Source organism: Cydia strobilella, chromosome 4, assembly GCF_947568885.1.
Source record: "Cydia strobilella chromosome 4, ilCydStro3.1, whole genome shotgun sequence".
NCBI classification, from domain to species: Eukaryota; Metazoa; Arthropoda; class Insecta; order Lepidoptera; family Tortricidae; genus Cydia; species Cydia strobilella.
In genome coordinates, this window is record NC_086044.1 from 19,120,104 (window position 1) to 19,146,577 (window position 26,474).

Sequence of the window (26,474 nt, forward strand, 5' to 3'; positions counted from 1 at the left end):
AACAGCCATTGTCTTACAATACAGTCACACTTTATTGCCCACTTCAAATAACAACAGCTAATTGAAATAGATAACACAGAATAGAGGTTATACAACAGGCGACTTTATCGCTAAAGAGCGGTCCCTTCCAGACATTATTTTACACAGTTATTAATCATTTTTGGGAAAGAGACAAACAAACAATTATAAACTGAAATAGACATATAGTAGTGTATGGATAGGATAAGGAATGAGTATATAAGAGGATGCTTGAAAGTTGCACCTACAGTAGAAAAAGTAAGAGTGAATCGCCTAGCGTGGTATGGACATGTAATGCGGAGGGATGAAAGTCATGTGACGAGAAAGGTATTACGAATGAATGTGGAGGGAAGTATCGGGAGAGGAAAACCGAGGAAAAGGTCGATGGATTGTGTGAGAGATGATATGAAACGAATGCGAGTGATGAGATGACGGGCGAGAGAGAGGTTTAGAAGAAAAAGACATGCTGCGCCGACCCCAAAGGAATGGGATAAGGGCAAGCGAATGATGATGAGACATATAGTAGTGTGACTACTGATGATATAGTAGTCTGACTACTTAAAAAACACATCAAAAATATTTAATAAAATAATTTGATTTGTTCCCAAAGTTGTGTAAACAAAAAAATCTTCGGAAAAATGACCCACACAGACATCCATTTTTATTTAAATCCAGACTAGCAGAATCGGGTTAAAGAGATCCAATTTAGCAAAGAGGCGGGTAATATATGGAGTATCGTAAAAAGCCTAGCGTAATAGAACAAAATATTTTACAAAAACAAAGGGCTACATTCCGTAACCCTTTCTGGCCCGGAATGGTAATCAGCCGAGGCTAGTTTGATGTGGTTTGGGGTATCCGGAAGATTGTGTAAGCGGGGTTTTACAAGGATCAACTTGAAATGGAAATGTAATATCGAGTATTAGAGTTTTACATGTCAAGCGGTGGAATTATCATAACTCTATGATGAATCTTTAAACTTAAAAACCCGGAACAAAATTAAAACAGCGCAATCTAGTTAGTTTTGACTTTTTTTATATAAATCGACTCAAATGGCTTTTTCGTTGGGGAGCTACAATGATATAGATTATAGATAGACATATATATACATACAGATACACACGTTGAACTTATAACATTGTTTTTTTTTCATTGGACGTTAAAAATACATGTTTTACTTTCTTCTTTGTTTAACGTGTCTGGATGGCGCGTACCTTTTGTAAGATTACGATAGTTTTCAATGTCACCGAATTCTTAACTCATAATAAAAAAATCATCAGCAACAATGCGCTACTTACCCCATATAATATTACTTACCTACAAGCGCCTTAAAAATAATGGCAAAAGCAGCTTACCTGAAAAAAAAAACAAAACAATTTGTTAATGATATTCATTGACTAGCTGTGCCCGCGGCTTCGCCTGCGTGGAATTCGGTCTGTGTCAGTAAGCGGCTAATTCACCCCTAATTTATCTCCCTGTCCCCTGGAGACGGAACTTAAAGTAAAGTTGACAGATGGATACGCTAGAGGACTGTAGTCCAGATAAAATATTTTACAATTATGTACCTACCACCAAAGATAGATATAACTCCGTAATAGATGGATACAGTCTAAGGAAAAAACGTGCCTCGAAAATCACGAAAATTTGATTCTCGATCAGATGTCGCTACTACCTTTTGCCTACTCTCGTAAAGAGGGCGTTAACGGTTTCGTTTGTTATTATTTAACAATTTTAACGCATATCAGTGAAAGAACATGGGTCAAAATAATAAAAATAATTAATGCAAATAAAAAAAATCATTTATCCATATTTAAATACATTTTATCGTATTTTTATAAATCTTCATTTTTAGTTTTAAAGTGTGTCGATAGATGGCAGTGAATTTACTGTGGTTACAAAATTTACTATGACAGTACCGCTCTATAATATTATATCCTCTTTGCTACCACTAAATAAAATTACACTCCAAAATGTTTTTTTTTTGCCCTTGTTCAAATTTTTGACGTGATTTAAACGGCATAGAGTAGTAGGTGTATATCGAGCGATACAGTACCATTTTTGTATTTTTACGTCCTTGACTGTACCTATCCAAATCGGGTACACTACATATTTCCGAAAAATTTTATTCTGAATTTTAGAATGTCGAATTTCATCATTCCGATTTTTAAATGCTCGACCCATCAAAATTCCGACTGTCATAATTACGAATGATGAAAATCACGAAGATTTATATTTCCGAAAACCCAAAAAGCCGAATTTTGTAAATTCCGAACTACATAATTCCGAATTTAAACTGTTGTGAGACATACTAATATTAAATCATTTTACGGTTTAGACTCACTAAAATTCCGACTGTCATAATTACGAATGATGAAAATCACGAAGATTTATATTTCCGAAAACCCAAAAAGCCGAATTTTGTAAATTCCGAACTACATAATTCCGAATTTAAACTGTTGTGAGACATACTAATATTAAATCATTTTACGGTTTAGACTCACTTGTTTTAGTCACAATACTACATAATTCCGACTATAACAATTCCGATGGTGGCAAACACCGAATTTAACATTTACGATTTTAAAAATCACGAATTCGGAATTGCCCTTATTCCGAATTAACGTGATTCCTATTTTAAATATCCCAATTTTTAAATTTCCACTTTTTTGGCAACAGTTCGTTTTCTTGGGGGTCGCAGTTCTAACCTAACCTAACCGCACTTTTCTGGCAACAGTTCGTTTTCTTGGGGGTCGCAATTCTAACCTAACCTAACCCACTTCTGGCAACAGTTCGTTTTCTTGGGGGTCGCAGTTCTAACCTAACCTAACCCACTTCTAGCAACAGTTCGGGTTCGCAGTTCTGTCTAATTTATTTATGCCGAATTTTTATGCCAAAAATATTTTATGCCGAATTTAACATGACGCGGCACGACAGGTACCCGTAATAATTACTAAAACGTGAGTCTTCATTTGAATATCACGGACTTCATTTTTCCGATCTTGTAAAAAACCGAATTTCTGAATACCGAATTATTTTATGTCCGATCGGACAATGATTTTTCGGAATTTAGGAATTAGGAAAAAAAAAATATTTTCAAAAAAGTGTAAAACCGGAACTTCAAGCTTTCTGTCAAGTGACAATCGGATTTAAAATTTTCGGAAATAGCACATTCGTGATTTTATTCCATCGTGTTTTTAAAAATCGTAATTTTGATATTTCGGACTTATAAATAATCGGGATTATAAAAGTTGTGGTTATAAAAATCGGAAAAACGTATTTCGGAATATTTGGGTGTTCCCATCAAAATCATGTCATCCAAATCGGTCCTCCAGTCAAATCAGTCTAAGCATGACGCCGGCGGCGGGCAGCGTCTGCCCCTTTTTTTTGTTTTTGGAGTGGGAAATGCAACTGCGTAGCGTCTGCCCCTACGACTTGTTGATGGTCATAGCGAAGCAGACGCTCACGGGGACCTGTAGGCGCTTGAAGCGGAACGGGAAGTTGCTCGGAATGAGGGGGATACGCAGGATGAACACGGCTTCTCCGGCGCCACACTCCGTCAGGATCTGCGCCTACATATGTATTGCGTACGATGTATTTGGGATTACAATCGAGACTCGCGCTGGCTTGCCGTTTCAGCCGAAAGCGAAGCGACCTGCCTGGCTCCACTGAGTCTCTCACCGTGCTTTTTCTCAGACTCCTGAGACCGTGCCCCTTGTGGCCGCAATGCATTGCGAGACTTTCGCGAAAGATTCGATTTTTTTTCGGGAAGGCATGGTAACGCATATAAGTCCCAAATCGTTTGACATTTACTGAAAAATGTTTTTTTTTTTAAAGTACCCACCTTCGTGACCATTATTAAGAGGAAAGGGCACGGCCGCTTCTCCATGCAAACGCAGTCTCCATTTTTTGGATAAAAACTACCCTATGTTCTTCCACGGGACTCAAACTATCTCTATACCAAATTTTATCTAAATCGGTTTAGCGGTTTAAGCGTAAAGAGAAATTAAAAAAAGTTTTTTTCATATTTTTTGTGTTTTCACTGGGGAATGGTGTCATTTTGATATCATAAATGAATTCGGCATACCCGATTTATACTAAAACGGTACCTAACTTGGCCTAGTAGCTAAAATGATAAAGTTTTTAACCCCTTTTTCACCACCATGGGGAATGAATTTTTAAAAACGCTGAAATTTTTTTTCTTGCTTTTTAATATAATTAACGTTTTGCAAAGTTTTAAGTTCCTGGCTTAAAATAAAATTTGCACCCCAAGACAAACTTTCATCCCATTTTCAACCCCCTGAGGGGTTAAATTTTTAAAAACGTCAAAATTAGTTCTTTGTAATCGTCTGTCATACCTTTCTAAGAAGTTTCAAAGCATTTGTAATGGATTCAAACTTTCAACCCCCTTTTAACCCTATTAGGGGACGAATTCTTGAAAACGCTAAAATCACTTTTCCTGTATTATAATAATATGCCCATTATACAAAGTTTCAAGTAACGCACTCAAAAAAAATTGAACTCCATACAAACTTTCAACCTCTATTTCACCTCCTTAGGGGATGAATTTTCAAAAACGCTGAAATTAGTTTTCTTGTATTTCAATAATATATCTTCTTACGAAGTTTCAAATTGCTAGCTTAAAATAAATCTTGAACTCCATACAAACTTTCATCCCCTTTTTAACCCTCTTAGGGGTAAAATTTCTCAATTTTTTATAGCCTATAACCTGGCCGTGGTTTTTTTCGACAGATTAGTAAAGTTTGCATCAAAATCCGTTCAGCCGTTTTCATTTGTAGCGCGGTCAAATAAACAGACAAACAGATAAACAGATAAACAGACAAACAGATAAACAGATAAACAGACAAAAATTCTAAAAACTGTTGGAATGTGTTCTGTTATCGATTCTAAGTATCCCCAGCCAATTTTTTTTCGAATATTTTCCATGTACAGACTTTCGACCCTCTTCCGCTTTATTATATGTATAGATAAGGAACACAATTAAGAAATGTATATACCTACTTTTATACACCCCCTTAATTATTTACGATTAGTTTTTAATGGTACTCATTAATAAAGAACACAATGAAGAAACTTGTACACTGAGGTGAAACATCATGTTAAGGGGCCCACTGATTACCAGTCCGCCGGACGATATCGGCCTGTCAGTTGTTCGGAACTGTTAAAGTTTTGTTCTAACTGACAGGCTGATATCGTCCGGCGGGCTGATAATCAGTGGGCCCCTAATAAAAAACAAAGTCGACCGCCCCGAAACCGCCTCTCCATACAAATGTAGTTCAAGTTATGAGAATAGTCGTATTGAAATCTTAATTGTTTTTATACAGCAAAAGTACAATGCGATACATTAACTGTTATTAAACTTATGACTGTTATTAAAACAAGCACTGTCAGTCTATATAAAGAGATGGACTGAAAAATCAATCACAGTGGCAAGGAAGTGCAAGTGCATAATATTAAAATTAGTCTTAATTTTTTTAGTGAACAAAGGCATTTTTTTCTGAAAACGGTCGAAAGCAGGAATGTTTTGAGGTTCGTCTTTTTTTTAATTATCTATAGGTACGAGTACGAGCATTTTTTTAACAAAGAGTTGTTGTATTACTTACCTACTTTTTTATTGTGTACTTCTTTAAATGTTTGGCTAAAATAAAGAGATATTTATTGTAGTACAATAAACGTCTTTTTTATATTATAATTATGAATTGCGATATATATTTATGTTGTTTTCATAAATATGAAAATAATTAAAGGGGCCCACTGACTATCAGTCCGCCGGACGATATCGGCCTGTCAGTTGGAACAAAAATTTGACAGTTCCGAACAACTGACAGGCCGATATCGTCCGGCGGACTGACAGTCAGTGGGCCCCTTTACAGTCCTAAAATTTTATGATTTGTAAAATATAATGTTTTTTTTAAACTCCAGCTACTTTATTAACCTGAGAATTTTCTTGAAGAGAAAAAAAAACGGTAAGAGGTACCAATAAACACCATAGATAAAATAAACTAGAACTGTTCTTCGTATCTACTAATGATTGATATTAAATTTCCTATCAAGTTTGCCTATACTTAACTAGATTATAAAACGCTTGCTATTTTGAAAACTGGCTGCATGTTTTTCGTTTTTACAAAGAAATATTTTGTATAAATCCTTTCAGCTTAATTCCAATAGGCATCATGTGGCAACTGGTGACTATCGTTGCGACCATATCGGTCGCTCGCGGCGGTCAAGAAGTCGCATTCCAACAAGACTGGTGGGAGAGTGCCCTCATATACCAGATCTACACCCGTTCTTTTCTCGACACCGATGGCGATGGGATCGGTGATATTAGAGGTACACTTGATTAAATACTTATTATTTTTACAAAAGATTAATCGGTAAAGTCTAAAAAACCGGCCAAGTGCGAGTCGGACTCGCGCACGAAGGGTTCCGTACCATTACGCAAAAAACGGCAAAAAAAAACGTTTGTTATATGGGAGCCCTACTTAAATATTTATTTTATTTTATTTTTAGTATTTGTTGTTATAGCGGCAACAGAAATACATCATCTGTAAAAATTTCAACTGTACCTTGATAGCTAGCTATCAAGGTTCATGAGATACAGTCTGGTGACAGTCGGACAGGCAGACAGACTGCGAAATCTTAGTAATAGGGTCCCGTTTTTACCCTTTGGGTACGGAACCCTAAAAATCGTACTTTGAATTTGAAAGCTAAAGTAGAAAGTGCTGTAAGGATCCGTAAATTATGCGGCAACTCTGATTGACAAATCGATGCCTTAAAAAAACATACTTATGGATGTCAAACTCAGGAGAACGATTTTTTCTCATCTACATACCTACATATACTGTCAATAAATCTATTTATCTGGTATTATTAAAGCAAAAACTTAAATGTACTCTTAAAGTACGACATTTCAGTTTTATGATGTTTTAAAGTAAATTTTCCAAGTGAAATCAAGAACGAAAACATACATGCACTTTATACTGAGTTACTTTGTAATGTACCTACACCCTCTTTCATAAATATTCAATAAAATATTAACCTTAAGGCGGTTCCCTGAGCCAGAAGGCGAAAAATCTCCTTATATGATCCTGTTTTTCTAAGAGGCGTTGATATTCGTAGACGTGGAAAAAAATATATGTAGTTCTTGACTATATTATCTTTAATATCATAGCTTCCGATACACGAATTATGACACTTCGCTCGATACAATTAATTCCCAAAGTAACCTCTAACTCGGACTTTTAATCCAACTTTACTCGGTTATTTATTATGTGATACTATAAATAAAAAAAGAAGAAAAAGCAATCTTAACTTAAATAATAATTTCATAGCTTTCGAATTTCGATATTGTAGGGTAACGTTTTTAAAATGAATAAAAATCTACAAAATTCGATCAAAATTGACACTTGGCGCGCATGGTTTTTCCCGTTCTTTCTTGCGAAATGTGACAGAGACAGCGGCAAACCGACGGAACGGCCTTAACTAATAACAATTTATTACAGGCATTATATCCCGCTTGCAGCACCTAAAGGAATTAAATATTGATGCGATATGTCTGTCCCCAATCTTCAAGTCTCCACTAAACGACTTTGGCTTCGACGTGTCCGATTACTACTCCATCCATTCTGACTACGGATCCATCGACGACTTTGAAGAACTTTTGAGAGAAGCACAAAAAATGAGTATGTTTTTTATTCTTGCACAAAAAAATTAATTAATCAAAAGTATTCGGCCCGCCTAGTAAGCAGTCACCGTAGCCTTTAAAACATACTTCGTATTTGAGAGTGCCGTTTTTACCCAACAGCATAGAATTAGAATAAAAAAGATTTCAGTTTTTGACATTGAGTTTTTATTTCTATAGAGAAGCCATACTAAACAATGAAATTGTCGCGATCGCAACCTGTACCAGACGAACAAAACGTCGTAAGCGCCGTAATTTTCATGGCGCTCACGTGTTTAGGTCGTGAGATTCACGCTCCGCTTCTATAGTTTGTTGTCAAAGCAACAGCAACTAATGGCGCAAAATACTGGTTCTCTGTACCGGTTCTATACGTTAGTAATAATAGTCATGGTTTTTGACAGTCAATCTGTTCAATGTGTGGAAGTTTGTCTGCTGAGGCCAGACCGTTCAGATGATATTATTATAAATTATAACTCTTATGCGACATACGTATGCCAGAACACAGCTCGTATATCTACACGTACACCGCCGCTTGAGATAGGATTATCTCGTTCTCAAATTAGGGGTCTCCTTTTTTGTGATCTAATTATACAAACACTATAATTTTATTACAAAATTTCCAGACATTAAGGTCCTCCTGGACTTTGTCCCTAACCATACAAGCAACGAAAGTGACTGGTTCAAGAGAGCAGTTAGCAGAGACGAGTATTACTTCGACTGGTATGTCTGGGGGGAAGGTTATATGGACAGCGTCGGCCGACGTCGTCCGCCCAACAACTGGGTATGTTTTTTTTTACTTGATTGATATATATATTATCGGTATTGAGTAACTACCTATATTAAGATTTCTATAATTTGACGACAAGATACAGACCTATTTTTCTAGTCTTTACCAAGGCAAGATAGAGTTCTTAATTTTTTTGATTGTTTGTTAAGATAAGCATGTTCAGGAAAAGTGCTTGGGAATACGTGCCAAACAGAGGCCAGTATTATCTACATCAGTTCGCGAAACATCAGCCAGATCTGAACTTTCGAAACCCTGTCGTTGTTGATGAGTTGAAGGTAAAAAAAAAACAATGTTTTTACAAGTTGAATATGTTTCTTCTACAATGCAACTTCTTGTTCAAATTAAAAAGTTTGTCAAATAACTCTTTTTTTAAATAAAAAGTAACAAGACGAGTTTTGACAATATTTTAACTAGGTATTACACACTTTTATTAACAATAATCTTTAAATTTACAATCAAAGAATTAAAAGTAGTACTATTATACAATATAGATTTGTGGATAATGTAGAAAACGTGTCTAATTTATTTGACTTTTACAGACCATAATAAAATTTTGGCTAGAAAAAGGTGTGGCCGGGATGAAAATGAGTTCCGTAAATCATTTGTTGGAAGTTGACAAGGATAGTTTTGGGGGCCGTTTTCCTGACGAACCCAAATCAGGCAAAGTGGGGCTTGAAGAACATGACTATAAATATCTAAGCCACATATATACTAAAGACTTGAAAGAATCATATGATGTTGTATCGCAGTTCAGAGAGGTTTTCGATAGCATAACTTTGAGGGATAATGTTACAAGGTATTATAATGAATTATTCAAGTTGTTTTTTATACCTAAGCCATATTTTCAAAGTTAGATCATGTCTCATCTACACCATCGGCGATAATGGGCGATTACAAGCGATCACGATCGTTTGGAGGGCTTAATTGCAATCTTAGTATGTACCTTTTGTACCTTAATAATTTGCTTACATGCTTGGGGTATGATACTTTTAATAGTCTAAATCTTTACATATTTTAACTAAAAAACTACATTTATGATATAAATTATACAGATGCTACTAATATCCCCTCTAAGATAATACAATCAGGCCAGGTAGGTACCTAAGTATCTCAATTGTTAGGATAAATTAGCCAATCAAACCCAGAGCTTCTTTAATGTATAGATCAGACCCATCAACATGAAATGAAAGTCCTATTAGTCAAAAAAAGTAGTTTAAAACTCATCTTGTTTGCGTACAGGGTACTGTTGACAGAATCCTCGCCGGCAAACATAAAGAACTTGGTGAGATATTACGGAGAAGGCAATAATTTTGGCTCCCAGATTCCGGTAAACTTTGCTCTTTTAGAGGATTTCCGTAAAGAATCGGACGCAAGGGATTTGAAATTTGTCATTGACCGGTGGATGACGTACAAACCGCAAAACAAACCAGCCAACTGGATGGTAAGTTGGTCATCTTCAAAGTTGTACACGCCTCAGTGTCAGTATGGTCATAATTATATTTCCTATAGCCTTTTGAGACCCCGACAAATTTTTGTACATATCAATAAATCAATTCTGAACTTTTATAATTAGTAACCAAGAGTTCTAAATTGAAAAACAAAACAACTGGCGTTTTCAAATTCGGACCAAAATAGCGCGATTTTCATACAGATACGGTTCTGAAATCTGTCAAAGCAATGAAGAATTTGTATTGTCCAATACTTTGTATGATTAGGTAAGCTTGCTTCATTTCACAATAACCTAAGAAAGTCAACATTTCAAACATCAATACCAATCTACCAATTTGTTTCCGTCTATTCCCTAACACCAACATACCTATATATATGTACGTAATGTACGAGTATATGAACTTGAACCCCCGTTTAATTTGCTAATTTTTTTGTTGAATTTCGTTACTATTGTAAAAATATAATATTTACCCGACTTATTTCAGAGTGGTAATCAGGACAAGGCAAGAGTAGCCACGCGCTTGAGACCGGGGCTAGTGGATGCCTTTAACATGCTCGTTCTCTTGCTTCCTGGAGTTGCGATATCATACATGGTAATTATGTACACAGAAATCTACTTTCAGGAAGGAAAAAATATCTTAATACTTATAATTTTACGTTTTATCTTTTAAGGGGGAAGAAATAGGGATGCAGAATGGAAATGTGCCTTGGGTACAAACTAAGGACCCCCTTGCTTGCAATACGGACGATCCTATCAACTTCGTTGAGGTTAACAGAGATGGTGCGCGTACGCCATATCAGTGGAGCTCCGAGAGAAAAGCTGGTACGTTTTATGTTAAATCTATTAATAATTACTAATAGTAGTAATCACGATGGGACAAACAATGAGAAGACACGTTTTAGACTTAAAGATATTTAATTAAAATTATATAAAAAATACAAAATGTGTATGACACGCAAAGTTCGTTATTCGGTCTTGTAGAGATATGAGTAGGTATATGACAGATATACGATGATGTGGAGCTATTTTTGACACTTGGGCCGTGACGTCGCTCTACTCGTCCGGTAATCGTGTTCACCGTTCCGTTTCGCGTGAACACACATGTCACACAACTTTCGGTAATCCGTGGTCTTTTATAATACTATAATAAAATACTATAATAAATAATAAATAAATAAATCCACGCTTCCTTCTTTTATTCTGCTTAGCTTATAACGGACTTCAAATAGTCAGAATTATTCTATAAAAATTAATTGTAACTTGGCATGAAATTCAGCCTAAATTGAAATCAGATGAAACTTTCTTGGTTGTAGTATAAATCTTATAAACTCTTCGTTTATTCAGGATTTACCAAAGGCCACGAGACTTGGCTACCAATAGGCGATGGTTACGAGACCCTTAATGCTGAGGACCAGCGATCAGCAGCTCAGTCCCATTACTTGGTCTACAAGACTCTCTCAATCCTTCGTAAACGTCCGGCCTTCCGTGCCGGCCGGCTTGAAAGCCAGGCACTCAGTCGCGACGTGTTCGCATTCAAGAGGTTGGTTATCAGCTATCAGAGTGATTAAATTTGGTAATCTGATATACTCTTCTTGTTAACAACTACGCTTGGGGAGTTTTCTGACAATGTCGACACTTATCTGTTAAGTGGCATAGGAAAAAAACATTCATTTCACTTCAGGTATCATAACTATGACTAAAAGATTTTAAAGACATGAAATACAAAATTAGATCTGGCTTGTCGGGGATTTCACAAGAATGAATATGACCATCCATCCATCACAGCGTAAAAATTGAGGTGGTTTCCAATTCTTTGGATCTTATGTTTTCGGACAAAAGTATATTTTATATGCCAATATTATGTCATCGATACATAATACATATTCTCGGAGGAGCTAAAGAGTTGAATAGAATATTATTTTCACAGATGGTACCAGGATGACACTTACGTTGTAGTCATAAACTTAGGACGGTCACTCAATGTTGTCAATCTAACAAACTTTGATCTGGTTTTCGGACAAATGGAGGTCGAAGCTTCCAGTACACTGTCATCCAGGTCTATTAAGTGAGTAAATATGTCTATAAATCCCTTCGTTCATACTAATTACAGGAAAAACTCCTTTCTTCTAAGAGCTGCTAGGCCTTTCAATCAGCTTTGCACACATCATGATCTCATCTATAGTTGGTCAAACCAATTTGTCAGTCAGTAACAACCAGGAAAATCATACTCATCCCTTTCTTTTGGGTGCTAGTACTAGTGTAAGACAGAGATAGTATGATTCTCTCTGTCTCTGTTTGAAATGAGACAGTCCTTTGACAAACTATATCTGTTCTGTGATAGCTTTATTCGTAGTTCGATAGGTAAACTAATGAGGCAAGACTTTTTCCACTATTAACACTTATGTATCTCTATCCTGTTCTTTTTTCTCTCTTTTGTTCTTCTCAGAAGAAGAAATATTATTAGAGTTGTAATTTCGCACGCTATGTACTTTACGCAGTTTCTATCTGTGGAAATTTGTAATTGGCTCACTGTTTCTATGTTATTACCTAACTTGTTACTCTAGCTGTAAGTTTTCCTAATAAAAAAAAAACCAATAGCGAGTGTATATCAGATGATAATTAGCATTAAAGAACATCAGTTGGTCTAAATACAAGGATAAGTGACAGGTTTGTACTTGATTAGGTATACTGATAAAAATAAAATATTTGGTTATCAACATTTCCTTTTTTTTTCAGTGACCATATTCATGCAAATTACGTGGATTTAGCTGGTAATGAAGCTTTGGTCCTACGGATGATGTCTTAAATTTATAAAAAAATGATGACAACTCCAAATAAAGAAGAATTTATTAATATACTTTGTCTGACCCCTAAAGTATCTAAAATAATTGTATTTTAGGTATCACTAAGATACTCAAGAAGGAAGCGCGGGATCGGGGTCTTATTAATTATAATAAAGCATTTCAATTATTTGCGTCAAGATTATTTACTCCTGCTTAGTAGCCTTCTTAGTAACAATACCATTAATAGTAGTATTTTGTCTACGACTTCGTGCTATAAAAACGTTAAAATAAAATCTTATCTAATATCCTAAACGGTGAAGATAAAACAGTTTGACTGCGAAAAAATGAGATTTTATTTTCTAAATGTTTTTGTAATATATTTTAAGTAATTTTTGTTGAATTCATCTGTGCAAATAGAAAATAAAGACAGAATATGACATACTTATTTAACAGAGCGTTAGCGAAGGTCTCCGTTTCAGCTTGAGAAAAATGCGTTCGTATGTCCGGATGTTCTCCTCTGCAGGTCGCATTTTTCAACTGATTCTCGTGAAATTTTGTGAGCAGGTTTGGTAGTTAGATAGTTTTTTTCTGTCGTTTAGTTTTGTGAGAAATGTTCAAAATGGTGGAAACTGGCATTTAAAGACTTAACGTACTCGCACTTTAGATCATTGTTTGCTGTGAATGACTCAACGAAGTAATAATTATGTTTTTTTAATATTTAATTTTATTAAGCTTATGAAGCTTATGGCGAGCTCTACAGCTAATAACAGGGGCAATAAGTAGTTATACATATTTATATTGTGTAACAAAATATGTTTAATTGTTTTGCATGGATTGGATATGACTGTTAAATAGGTACATTTTTATTATAGAGTTGCATTATGATTGATCTATACTGTCATTTTATTCCAAACTTAGCACAAGTACTTGATATTGCTACAGTACATTTATCTAAGTGATAAAATCTAATTCACTTCAGAGAAGATATCCCCCATGTTATATAAGATGTTTGTAGGTACATTTTGTTAACCAATTCTTTGAAGCCGGACTATTGAAAATGTTATCATGACACAGGTTCAAGGTGTCAATGATAAAAGATACAACAGAGATTATGAAGCACTTCAAGGGGGTTCTACTTTTGAGCAACTATATAAGCCACACGCGAACCAGATACAAAACAGTTAATCATCCGTTTTGTTTAAAAAATGAGGGCAATATTTTTGCTGCCTCTTTTGGTGGCTCTTTGTGCTAGCAATGCTATTGATAGGAAAGACGAACTAGAACAAGACTGGTGGCAGACTACAATTTTTTATCAAATCTATCCTCGGTCGTTCGCTGACAGTGACGGTGATGGCATCGGTGATCTAAGCGGTATGATGATTAAAGTTATAAGAATTCTTAGTTGTGATTTCTCTTTTGTCCTTTCATTTAATTTTATTTACTTAATTTTTTTTTAGGTATCACTTCAAAACTGGAATATATCAAAGAAACTGGTGTTGGAGCTATTTGGTTATCACCTATGTTCCAATCACCCATGTACGACTTTGGATACGATATCTCTGATTTTTACGCTGTTCACGATGAATATGGTACCATGGAGGACTTCGAAGCCCTTACTGCAAAAGCTGGAGAACTAGGTATTTGATGAAATCAATTACAGCATTTGCAGCTTATTATTTAATAAATAAACATAGCGACATACATAGCAACATTTCAAAAGAATGTTTAAGATTTAATCCTTTTTTATAGGAATCAAAGTTGTATTAGATCTCGTGCCTAACCACTCGTCCAATGAAAGTGTATGGTTTCAAAAAGCTCTGCAAGGTGATGAAAAATACTATAATTACTATATTTGGGAAGATGGTGTTATTGATGAAGATGGAAACATGCAACCACCAAATAACTGGGTACGTTAACATATCATATTTATGTCTATAAATGACAAATCAATGACTAATAACGTTTTAATTAAAATATAATATTGATTATAGCTGAGCCACTTCCACAATAGCGCCTGGGAATACAAAGAAGAAGTTGGAAAATACTACCTGCACCAATTCGTAGTGGGCCAACCTGATCTCAACTACAGAAACCCTGATGTCGTCGAAGAAATGAATGTAAGAAAATAATAAGTTAACAAAATCACTGTAATTTAAGAACTAGTAATTAGAAAACTGTTACTTTTATTTCAGAACGTTGTCCGTTTTTGGATCGAAAAAGGAGTCGCCGGATTCAGAGTTGATGCTGTGAATTGCCTGTTTGAGGTGGATAAAAATTTATGGGGTGGCAAATATCCCGATGAACCACTGTCAGGAGCTTTTGGAGTTGCTTTAAATGATCATGATTCGCTCGACCATATCTACACAAAGGACCAAAATGAAACTTATTACGTTGTTTATGATTGGAGAGATATTCTTGACGAATATAAAGCTAAGGATGGATTGACCAGAATAATGATGACTGAAGTGTACGCTAAGATTCAAGATGTTGTAAAGTATTACGGAGAAGGGAATAGAGAGGGAGCTCAAATACCTTTTAACTTCGATCTAATCACGGATGTTGATGGGTCGTCATCTGCAAATGATATCAAAAGAGCTATCGATAATTTTTTGACGTACAAGCCTGTTGACAAAGATGCTAACTGGGTGGTAAGTTCAACTTTACCTTCTCAAGCAATCTGTTTATTTCCACGAATTATTTATACATAATTGGATCACTAACATTTATTGTACTTTTTTTCAGATTGGAAATCATGATAACAACCGCATGGCAAGCAGATATCACCCTGAGTTGGTTGATGGTCTTAACATGATGATCTTGCTTCTGCCTGGAGTGGGAATAACATATATGGTAATTTGTCCTTTTAAGATTTCGTCATAAAAGTTACTGAAATATTTTTCATTAACATCATAAATGGTTGCAGGGTGAAGAACTTGGTCTTGTTGATGGCTATGTTAGCTGGGAGGACACCGTTGATCCTGCTGGATGCAATCCTAATGATCCTATCAACTACGAAAAGTGGTCCAGAGACCCTGAGAGGACTCCATTCCAATGGAGCGCTGAGAAAAATGCAGGTAAGTTAAGTGTGGGGATTCCATATCGAATATCTGTAATATAATATAACTGTACATGCAAAACAAGTTTGATATTTGTCCAGACTTCAAGCTGCTGTTTAATGAAATCATGTTATCTTTAATACTTACAGGCTTTTCTACTGCTGACAAGACCTGGCTGCCAGTAGCCGAAGGTTATGAGACGTTGAACGTGGAAGTGCAAAGAGCAGCTGAGAGGTCTCATCTGAAGGTCTACCAGGCTCTGGCTGCTTTACGACAGGACCCAGTATTCAGATATGGACGCTACGAGTCACTTGCTTTGAACCATGATGTCTTAGCTTTCAGAAGGTGACATAAAATTTGTCTTAACCTTATAAAACAATTTAAATTGCCTTCATACTGATATTTACTCAAAAACCTACGAGTATTAGAAGTTGATCATCCACTTATGTATTAAATATAATTCAAAGATAGATTTAGTCTTTATATTTTTGTGTATGCTTCAAACATACCTTATTACACAGGTGGTATGACAAAGAAATCTATATCGTAGTCGTGAACACGAAAGACTCGGACCATGTATTGGATCTGACATACCTTGAAGACGTGGAAAAAGACCTCGTAGTTGTAATAAGAAGCATAGAGTCGGCGAAAAATGAAGGGTGAGTAGTAAATGCCATGATGAATATGTTACGGGTAAGGTAAGAAGGTTAATTAAACTCAAGTTTACCCTGGTGTAACTAGCATTACTATTAAAATTAGTAAAGGAGCCAGTGTTGGGTAGACCTAGATATGTGTACGGGAAAATGCCGAATACAGATTAATGTTGTTTAAATTTTCGGACTTTGCCCAAAAGGCTCGGTTTATACTAGTTATACCAGGTGAGTTTAATTAACCGTCTAACATTACCCATAACAAATACAAGATACAGCGACCTAGTAATAAGCAAAATGTCTATATGTGTACTTAAATGCGTGGAAAAAACTGTTACATTTATAAACAAAATAAGTGCGATGAAAAATTACAAGCTTTTACCTTTTCATATGAAAAAATATGCGAAACAAGTAAATAAAGCAATAATGCATGATATTTAGACACGTTACTACATAATTTTGATTTTGACGATGATCATCTTTTTGTTTCAAATAGGCTGTGAAAAAAAAACTAAAAATATAAAAAGAGACGTGTAATGTCTTGTGGTAATTACCACGGAATACACATGAGACTTCATTTCTTTCATTTACAAAAAAAGCTATTGCGAGTGGTTATGATTTCATTAATGATTAGACAACTTATGCGCCGTTCTCACTTGGTCATCGCTCCTCAAACTTTGTAATTGAAACTTTCCAAGTTCCGTCTCAGAAATTTTCATTAATTGATTGTTATTACGCGAGATCGAGATTGTTTCAAAGTCAATTAAATGTTCGTTACTGACTAGAAATGGAATCAAGGCATTGAGGCAGCCTGTACCCTCTTGTTTTAAATAAATATTCTTAAAACATTTGCTTGTATTTATATAATATACACCGAGCGACGACCGGTCTGGCCTAGTCGGTAGTGACCCTGCCTGTGAAGCCGATGGTCCTGGGTACGAATCCCGGTAAGGGCATTTATTTGTGTGATGAGCACAGATATTTTTTCCTGAGTCATGGGTGTTTTCTATGTATTTAAGTATTTATATATTATATATATCGTTGTCTGAGTACCCATAACACAAGCTTCCTTGGGCTTACCGTGGGATTTAGTCAATCTGTGTAAGAATGTCATATAATATTTATTTATTTATTTATTTATATATATAATAAATCAATTTTATTTGTTCACACTCATTTTTTATATAAATTTTGTTACAGGGATACATTTGAAGCTAATGCGGTGCCCATTGCTGGTTACGAAGCGCTGGTCCTCAGAAAGAAATAAATAACATTAGGTCGTGATTGTACTAAACGAATTATTAATAACATTTTATTTATTTGTTTGTTAAGAAATAAAAGTAAGAACTGTAAAATTTAAAAACTACTATTATTTTCAACTTACTTAAGTAACCATTTAGGTAAGTTGAACGCGATTAAATCCTCTATTATTAAAAATCAACAAACTTCTGTTTATTCAACATTTTATTTAGAATATGTTTGGATGTTAATACTAATATTTGTAACAAATGAATTTAGTATACGAAAGTTATTATTACGAGTTATACTCAATTGGGTGACAAACAGACAACAAAGTTTACAAATTTAAGTATATGTATATAATTTATTTAATCCCGTTTTTACGAAGTTTATTTTAATAATTATAGAATAACATTTAATCCAACCTTACTTTTTTAATTTAACAAATTTAATAACTCAAGCCCTAAAGTCTGATTACAAGAGCCCGTACATTTCATGCCGTTGACGTAAAAATGACGTAATTTAACATACAGGTAGTTTATAACACTACAAATTGAGATAACTAATCTGTTGATAATACGCGTACAATAAATATTTGTTACGTAAAATATACTGCAAAAATCTTAAATATGTATAATTTAATAAACTAACAGTCTATTATTTAGTTGTATGACAGTAAGATAAATGTCGGTTAGACGTTGTGTTCTGATTATTTCAGTATCAATATCGGGTAACTAAAGAGGTTCACAAATAGAATAGAATAGAAATCATTTATTCAGACAACACATCAATACAACACATATATAGCAAAAACAAGGCAAAGATAAACAAAACAGTAGAAATAGAGATGTGAAGCCGAACTGGTCTCCACTTAGCAATGCAGCTGGCACGACTAGCGCGATCAACGGCGCTGGTTCTCAAATGATTAATAATTACGAAAAGGCTAATTGGAATCATACTCTATTCAGCTTCTGTTATTTTTCCATCAACGGCATGACATGTACGAGCTCTTGTAATCAGACTTTAGGGCTTACCTGAGTTATTAAATTTGTTAAATGAAAAAGTAAGGTTGGATTAAATGTTATTCTATAATTATTAAATCTATAATTATTAAAATAAACTTCGTAAAAACGGGATTAAATAAATTATATACATATAAGTATGAAAACGGATTATATCGCGTATATTGAATTTATAATACATCCCGACGTTTCGAACTCTTTACAGCGTTCGTGGTCAACGGGTGACTGAGGAAAAAGTACAAAGTGCAAAAATACCCACATTGGTATTTTGCACTTGGGTATTTTTGCACTTTGTAATTTTTCCTCAGTCACCCGTTGACCACGAACGCTGTAAAGAGTTCGAAACGTCGGGATGTATTATAAATTCAATATACGCGATATAATCCGTTTTCATAGTTTTATTTCATGAGTAACTATCGCGGTAACCGAAGACAATATTATATATACATATACCTAAGTACAAATTACCGGCCAAGTGCGAGTCGGACTCGCCTATCGAGGGTGCAGTACTTTTTAGGGTTTCGTACCCAAAAGGTAACAACGGGACCCTATTACTAAGATTCCGCTGTCCGTCTGTCCGTCCGTCTGTCTGTCCGTCTGTCACCAGGCTGTATCTCATGAACCGTGACAGCTAGACAGTTGAAATTTTCACAGGTGATGTAACTGATGTATTTCTGTTGCCGCTATAACATCAAATACTAAAACCAGAATAAAATCAATATTTAAGTGGGGCTCCGATACAACTAACGTGATTTTGCGTAATGGTACGGAACCCTTCGAGCGCGAGTCTGACTCGCACTTGGCCGGTTTTTTAGTATTTGTTATTATAGCGGCAACATAAATACATCATATATGTAAAGATTTCAACTGTCTAGCTATCACGGTTCATGAGATACAGCCTGGTGACGTGGTGACAGACAGACGGACAGAAGAGTCTTAGCAATAGGGTCCCGTTTTACCCTTTGGGTACGGAACCCTAAAAAAAGAAAAAATCGAAGTCCGTCTAAGTAAAGACAATGAAAGTGTGGCAACGAGATTATAGTGGTGCTTCCGCAATCTATCGTTTGCCAAGTTGACGCAGAGTTAGCTTAGCTGGATTCTTGTAAACTCGAGCATTTTCATTTTCTTCATTCAAACAAAAATTTTGTGAATATACAGTTTGACTGTAATGCTTCAAGAATTCAACTGACATTATCTTAATCTTGATAAAAAACGTCAATATTGCCTACATTAGTATCGTAGTAGATATAAATCGTCACGTTACGAGAGTAAACTCAGTGTAGCTACGTTCCTTCTCCTAAAAATTTTATGATGAAGGAAATTTTCTTTTTACCAATACTGTTAGTTACCTTTTTACCGTTATTATTTGTTAATCGAACAAGTTCAAAACAGGAAATAGAATGGTGGGAGAAAACCATTTTTTACCAGATCTGCCCAAGATCATTTATGGATAGTGATGGCGATGGAGTAGGTGATCTTAATGGTATGTCTTAACTCTGTCTCAGTTGATAATGAGATAAAAAACAAATAACTAAAATAATATACATAATTTGTTGTACCTAAATCATATTGTTTGTTTAATGAAGGAATCACATCTAAATTGGAATACATAAAGGAGCTGGGAGTTGATGCCGTATGGATTTCTCCCTTCTTTAAATCGCCTATCTACGATTTTGGATACGATATATCTGATTTCTACAGCATCCATGATGAGTACGGCACTATGGAAGATTTCGACAAACTGATGATAAAAGCAAAAAAATTTGGTAAGCTACAATATATTTACATAATATGTAAGTAATATCCACTCATCTTCAAAACATGAAATTGGTTGAAACGAGTATCTCTGTACTTAGATAAAATCGGTTTTTATTTATATTGTTGGTGAAACATTTTACTTTCTAATTTTCATTATTATTTTATAAGATATTAAGATCATCTTAGACCTGGCACCAAATCATGGTAGCAATGAAAGTTTATGGTTTCAAAAGGCTCTTGAAGGCGATAAGAAATATTTCGATTACTTTGTATGGGAAGACGGAGTAGTCGATGAAAACGGGAAACTGCATCCACCAAATAATTGGGTAAATATTTGAAAAATCCATGAATCAGATTTAAATAGAATAATACCATACGTAGGTAATATATTAGTTTCAAAATTTCACAGATTAGTGTCTTTCGCAAAAGTTCTTGGGAATACAGAGAAGAAACTGGTAAATATTACCTCCATCAGATCACCACTGCTCAGCCAGATTTTAACTACCGGAATCTTAACGTAGTTGAGGAGATGAAAAATATTATTCGCTTCTGGCTTGACAAAGGTATAGCTGGGTTTAGAGTAGGGGCTATCAACCATCTGTTTGAAGTAGACAAGGAGAAGCATGGTGGGAAGTATCCTGACGAACCTTTGTCTGGTAAAAGCCTTGATGATCCACTCAATCATGCTTACTTGAATCACATTTATACGAAGAACCAGCCTGAGTCTTATGACATGGTTTATCAATGGCGTGATATTTACGACGAATATCATGCAAAAGATGGATTTAGTAGAGTAATGATGATTGAAGTATATTCAACGCCGCATGATACAATGAAATACTTCGGTGATGGTGGCCGCAATGGAGCACATATTCCCTTTAATTTCGCATTAATTACTGATGTCAATGGAAAATCTACTGCAAATGAAATCAAATATGCTATTGATAAATATTTAACTTTTAAACCTATTGATAAATTGGCTAACTGGGTGGTAAGTTTTTGAATTAAAACTTTAAAGAGAGTATTTCCATCATAAAATAATTCAGATTCAGATTCAGATTCAGATATTTATTAATAAAATTTAGTATTTTACACGTCATTTTCAGTATAATAAATAGTTATATTAAATTATCACTAATTAATTTACATTTTTAGTATACATTTTACAAATATAGGTACTTAACTTACGTATCTATTTTTATGTGGACGGTTAAAGCGTTTGAGAAGACCCATTTTGAACAGCTGGGTGGCCACTGCTAAATCACGAGTTCATTGACCCCCTAATGTATATGTAATAATGTTAATCTGGAATTTTAGATTGGAAACCATGATCAAAGTAGAGTTGCGTCTAGGTACAGTCCAAAGTCAGTAGATGCGATGAATATGCTATCGATGTTGCTCCCAGGAATAAGTGTAACATATATGGTAAGGCAACTATTATTGTTATAGTGTTACTTAAAACCGATACAAATACTATTAAATTTTACATAAAAACATAAAAAATCGCAATTTATTTTGTAAGGGTGAAGAAATCGGCATGATAGACGGTTATGTCAGCTGGGAAGACACAATGGACCCAGGCGGCTGCAATTCTGACGATCCAATAAATTACTGGAGATATTCTAGGGATCCAAATAGAACTCCATTTCAGTGGACCTCTGGCAAAAATGCTGGTATGTGTTGTAGAAAAATAAGAATAGCTAAGATAAAGTACAATTACCAGCTTTGCTTAGGGCCGGTACTGATGGACTACATGCCGACTGCACGCCAACTGCAACGTCGGCATGCAGTTCCCATACAAGTTGCAGTCTGTCTGTACCGGCCCTAGTTTGGGGCTAGGTCGATCGGTGTAAGATTGCCCCCAAGTATTTATTTATATTTTTGAGTGTGCGAGTAGTCAGAAAACCGACACAAATAATCTAAAGAGTTCAATTGTAGTTTATTTTAATTATGAGTTTGTCAATGCAACACCAAAGAATTTGTACGTTCTGTAAGTTTGTCTATATATCTAATTCGAATTTTCCACTCATTTACTCTAAGGTTAGCTGGAAGAAATCCCTTATAGGGATAAGCTCGCCTATGTACCTAAATTTATATGAATTTCATGTTAACAATTTTTGTTTTGTACAATAAAGTGATTTACTACTACTACTACTATTAAACTTTTTTGAAGGTTTCTCCACTGCAAATAAGACATGGCTACCGGTCGCAGAAGGCTATGAAAACCTGAACGTTGAGACGCAGCGTGGAATTGAGCGGTCACATCTGAATATTTACAAGAAACTTGCTCGTCTTCGTGTAGAACCCGCATTTAGATATGGAAGATTTGAATCGATTGCTTTAAATGGCGATGTGTTTGCATTCAGAAGGTAACGTAACGATATTAAATTAATACTACGTTTTTTACAAAATCTATGCTTTATTTGTTAAATATCTTTATAACAAAGGAACATTTGTTAAAAAATGAAGGTTACATGAGCTGCAATATAATTATAAAACTGTAGATAACTAAATAGATAAATGTTCGAATAAAATAGAACAAAACATCTTGGCGGGACATATTATTACATCTTTAATAAGAAACTCGCCACTGCCGCGCGCTCTCTCTCTACTTAATGCGCTCTTGGCGTCAGCACCGGAATGCGATCTGATTGCATGGCGATGGGTGGCTGTGAGAAACGAATGCTTGAGGTTCTGTGAGGTGATGGATGCTAGGCCCTCGAGTGTAACGTAGTTATCCGTGTGTGAAATGTAATACTTAGTGTAATGATTCTATGTTGTTATGTGTTAGTTTCATGACGTATTGGTTTACTGTAAAGTCGTGTAAACGTATTTATAAAATAAATAAATAAATGTTTTTTTTTTTTTTTATATTGTTAGGTAACATCGACAGCAAACATGTGTCATTTTGTCAATCACTCAGTTTTGCCAGGATTTTTTATCTCTGATGATCACGCATAACAAACAAACAACACATTCAGATAGTTTATGAATTCCGATATTATTGTTATTATGTAAGTGTCGGGGGTGTCAGTTAAGATTACGTTGATCAAGTTTTATCTCAAGCGGCGATGTCAATTTTACATGCTTTTGTTTAACTTGCAATGTTTGTATTTATGTACGTTCGGGTCAACTTGCAAGCTAAATTAGACCCACTTCCCGTTATTATATAGAGCTGAAAATTCACACACATAATGTAAGTTGGGTGACAATGTAATATTATGGTACCATCGAGCTGACCTGATGGACACAAATGGACACAATATGCACTTTTTGATAAAACAACGCAACCTTGTGTTTGGGCCTTTTAAGAATTGTCTCGATGAGTATTAGTTGCCTGATGAAAGAAAAGTACAGTCAGCGATAAAAGCTTCTATCAAAAATGAAATTATTGGCAAAACAAAATATTCTGATTAACCTCTTATTTTAGATGGCACAATGGTGAGACCTTCGTAATTGTTATCAACTTTAGAGATGAAGTCTACACTGTTGACTTAAATTACTTCGAGAACGTCGTTGGTGATCTTGAGGTTGTGATAGCCAATGATCACTCACAAAGAAGCAACGGGTTAGTGTTTCTTATAAACGGCTCCTACTAAAAATCGTAAATTAGTAAATTCGTTTTTTAAGAGATATGATATGAACGAGAACGATAGATACTTGGTACATATATATTTATGTTAAAATCGTACCAGTTGTAATGGACTTTAATATAAAAAAATCGATAAGGTGTTTTTGTTGAATATGTATGTTACATGTAACAAACAAAATATTGCGCCGGATAGAGCAACAAAAATGCACTACGAAAAAAAAAGAAAAAAAAAAGATGTAAAATTATGTATTTTATAAGATACGTTGCCAAGAAAAGAGTAAAGTAAATATTTTCTTTTCTATTTAATTATTGTTTTTGCTACTTTCAGCGACATTATAGAAGCAACCAACGTGAGAGTGGTCGGAAGAGAATCCCTGGTGCTAAAAGTTAGATAAGAAGAAAATCCATTTGAAATATTTGCAATAGAAAATGTTTTGTATTAATTGTATATATTATAACTTTATACGTAGAACTCAAATGACATTTCTGATGCAACGTACATACTGTTAGTTATGTAATTTCGAAATGTACAATCTAATTTAAGCATAAAAGCGAATCAGCAATAATGTTATCACACGTAAATCCCATAACAGTTGCAATGTTAACCTGAAATTACTACGAATAAACCCGATTTGCATATTAATACGCTAGTTTAACTTTTATTGCTTTCGTTATCAGGATAGTGCAATGTGAATCTATATGTGGCTTTCCATCACAAAAGAGACTTTATGCTTCAAGTGCCATAAAGACCTTTTTATCTGAAATTCCAACAGAAATTCTGATAGAATGGTCCTTATTGCACATGAAGTATAAGGACCCTTCTGTGATGGAAAGCCACATATAAGTACAACACAGTCGTAACAGTATCGCAAGTGTTTCATTTTATGAATGAAATTGCTATTTAAAATGATCAGGCGACATTCATTAATTTCACGGAGCGTAATCATAATGTATCTACATATATTGAAAATTAATCTCTGACCAATGCTTTAAGATAGGGATCATCCAAACACAGCTAAGTTACTGTTACTGAGGTCCAATGCCCGAATTATTCGTTTAGGTTGTAGAGGTTTCGTACTTTCAGAAAAAGAGATTTTGGCATTTGAGGCGAAAGAAACACAAAATATAGAAATCTATATAGTTTTGTGTTTCTTATATCGATATTCCGTTAGCGAGGTTTAATTAATCGAGATACTTCTACTGTATTGTACTGAAACAAACACGATCTTCACCCATTATTAAGGCTAAAAATGCACTTCGCAGCTAGAAGATGTTAATACAATTCACAGAACTAAATATACCACAGAAGACGTAAATGCATCTTCTTCGCGTGTCCGAACCCCGACTAAGCGTCGAGGTTGACCGTCGCTCTTTACAGTCCACGCGCGTCAGTTGTTGCAGCCGAACGTTCGTGAAAATTTAAAAAATGCTTCGTTGTATGATAATTAACTGCAACAGCCCAAAAATTGCGAGCACCCAAAGGCAAGAACATATTTCCTATCACAGATAAGTAATTTTAAAATTATATTATGCGTAAATTTTGTATGAAAAAGTCGGCACGCTTGGTTTTAATACAAATCGTGGTATATTTGCGGCATCTAGCGTATATATTAAATCTGTGATACAATTCCTTGCCAGCCGGTCTCGAAGTAGGAATTAATACTTAAGTTGTGCAAACTGTACCTATATTTTACATTAAACCTTTAACTTACAGCTATACTATTCGTCCCTATTTGGTTAGTAGACATGCTTCAACCATAAGTACCTTTGAAATACATTAACGCGTCCCTTCCCTTCCAACGGTGACCAAAATATGTCCCATGTTCAAAGGGATTCCATTTGCGACGTTTTTACATCACAAAGCTTCCAAAGAAACTGATTTCATTAAACCACTGGGTGGAAGGGACACACGCCATACCTACTACTCTTATTTGTACTATTGATATTATTATTGTAAAATGCGTTTTTTTTTTTGGAAACAGCGTACGACTACAAGGTCATAATACGCTATTTCCCGCATAATACGCTATTTTACGCCGGCAACTTTAGGCCTGTTTCCCGTCCCGCTTCAAGTCCCGCTTCAAGTCCCGCTTAAAATTATATTATTATTATTATATTACCCACCTTGCATCGTCGTACAATGTTACTAACTAATGTATGCGGGTGAAAAAAAATTGGTACTAATCATGCCGTACTAATATTACGCAAGGGGACGCGATTCTGGCGACACCTCCGCCTGTCCAGATAAGTTTGTAGCCATGACTAAGAGATCGGCTAATTGGTTCGTACTTACCTACCTACACTTACATTTCATTCGCTCATTATCACCGCTGCGGTGTTTTGATTTGTATTAAGTTTCAATTGTTGTGAGTTATCAAATTCTTAGCTTCATTCATGTTAGTTCAGTGATGTTAAAAATTAAA

At 35.0% G+C, this 26,474-nt stretch overlaps 4 protein-coding genes and 1 long non-coding RNA gene across 8 annotated transcripts in view; 4 read left to right on the forward strand and 1 right to left on the reverse strand.

The window, feature by feature from the left end:
• Positions 1 to 26,474, reverse strand: part of LOC134740814 (dual specificity calcium/calmodulin-dependent 3',5'-cyclic nucleotide phosphodiesterase 1-like) — a 541,857-nt gene that overhangs the window by 148,904 nt on the left and 366,479 nt on the right. The gene's annotated exons all lie outside the window — the stretch shown is intronic.
• The window catches only part of LOC134740852 (uncharacterized), a 124,505-nt gene that overhangs the window by 16,812 nt on the left and 81,219 nt on the right, over positions 1 to 26,474 (forward strand). The gene's annotated exons all lie outside the window — the stretch shown is intronic.
• LOC134740820 (maltase 2-like) lies at positions 5,531 to 12,814 on the forward strand. Its single transcript, XM_063673461.1, has 12 exons — positions 5,531 to 5,562; positions 6,188 to 6,363; positions 7,536 to 7,715; positions 8,338 to 8,495; positions 8,651 to 8,776; positions 9,041 to 9,297; positions 9,741 to 9,942; positions 10,436 to 10,543; positions 10,623 to 10,773; positions 11,296 to 11,491; positions 11,879 to 12,016; positions 12,688 to 12,814. Exons 2-12 carry the CDS (start codon positions 6,207 to 6,209, stop codon positions 12,755 to 12,757), a joined length of 1,743 nt encoding a protein of 580 aa, XP_063529531.1. The 5' UTR covers positions 5,531 to 5,562; positions 6,188 to 6,206; the 3' UTR covers positions 12,758 to 12,814.
• Positions 13,938 to 17,765, forward strand: LOC134740819 (maltase 2-like). Its single transcript, XM_063673459.1, has 10 exons — positions 13,938 to 14,105; positions 14,192 to 14,371; positions 14,484 to 14,641; positions 14,726 to 14,851; positions 14,927 to 15,382; positions 15,477 to 15,584; positions 15,658 to 15,808; positions 15,940 to 16,135; positions 16,312 to 16,449; positions 17,641 to 17,765. The coding sequence occupies exons 1-10, from the start codon at positions 13,940 to 13,942 to the stop codon at positions 17,705 to 17,707; spliced, it is 1,746 nt and encodes a 581-aa protein (XP_063529529.1). The 5' UTR covers positions 13,938 to 13,939; the 3' UTR covers positions 17,708 to 17,765.
• Positions 19,925 to 24,496, forward strand: LOC134741185 (maltase A1-like). Its single transcript, XM_063673960.1, has 9 exons — positions 19,925 to 20,184; positions 20,288 to 20,467; positions 20,628 to 20,785; positions 20,869 to 21,450; positions 21,777 to 21,884; positions 21,982 to 22,132; positions 22,633 to 22,828; positions 23,890 to 24,027; positions 24,380 to 24,496. The coding sequence occupies exons 1-9, from the start codon at positions 20,010 to 20,012 to the stop codon at positions 24,444 to 24,446; spliced, it is 1,755 nt and encodes a 584-aa protein (XP_063530030.1). The 5' UTR covers positions 19,925 to 20,009; the 3' UTR covers positions 24,447 to 24,496.

What these genes read in the sequence shown, in the direction of transcription:
- LOC134740820 (XM_063673461.1), top strand. Translation starts at nt 6,207, where the DNA reads ATGTGGCAACTGGTGACTATCGTTGCGACCATATCGGTCGCTCGCGGC. An exon ending in TTGAGGGATAATGTTACAAG is followed by an intron (nt 9,298 to 9,740) that starts GTATTATAATGA and finishes GTTTGCGTACAG; the next exon opens with GGTACTGTTGACAGAATCCT. An exon ending in ACAAACCAGCCAACTGGATG is followed by an intron (nt 9,943 to 10,435) that starts GTAAGTTGGTCA and finishes GACTTATTTCAG; the next exon opens with AGTGGTAATCAGGACAAGGC.
- LOC134740819 (XM_063673459.1), top strand. Translation starts at nt 13,940, where the DNA reads ATGAGGGCAATATTTTTGCTGCCTCTTTTGGTGGCTCTTTGTGCTAGC. An exon ending in TGGCATCGGTGATCTAAGCG is followed by an intron (nt 14,106 to 14,191) that starts GTATGATGATTA and finishes ATTTTTTTTTAG; the next exon opens with GTATCACTTCAAAACTGGAA. An exon ending in GAGCGCTGAGAAAAATGCAG is followed by an intron (nt 15,809 to 15,939) that starts GTAAGTTAAGTG and finishes TAATACTTACAG; the next exon opens with GCTTTTCTACTGCTGACAAG.
- LOC134741185 (XM_063673960.1), top strand. Translation starts at nt 20,010, where the DNA reads ATGATGAAGGAAATTTTCTTTTTACCAATACTGTTAGTTACCTTTTTA. An exon ending in GATAAAAGCAAAAAAATTTG is followed by an intron (nt 20,468 to 20,627) that starts GTAAGCTACAAT and finishes TTATTTTATAAG; the next exon opens with ATATTAAGATCATCTTAGAC. An exon ending in GACCTCTGGCAAAAATGCTG is followed by an intron (nt 22,133 to 22,632) that starts GTATGTGTTGTA and finishes ACTTTTTTGAAG; the next exon opens with GTTTCTCCACTGCAAATAAG.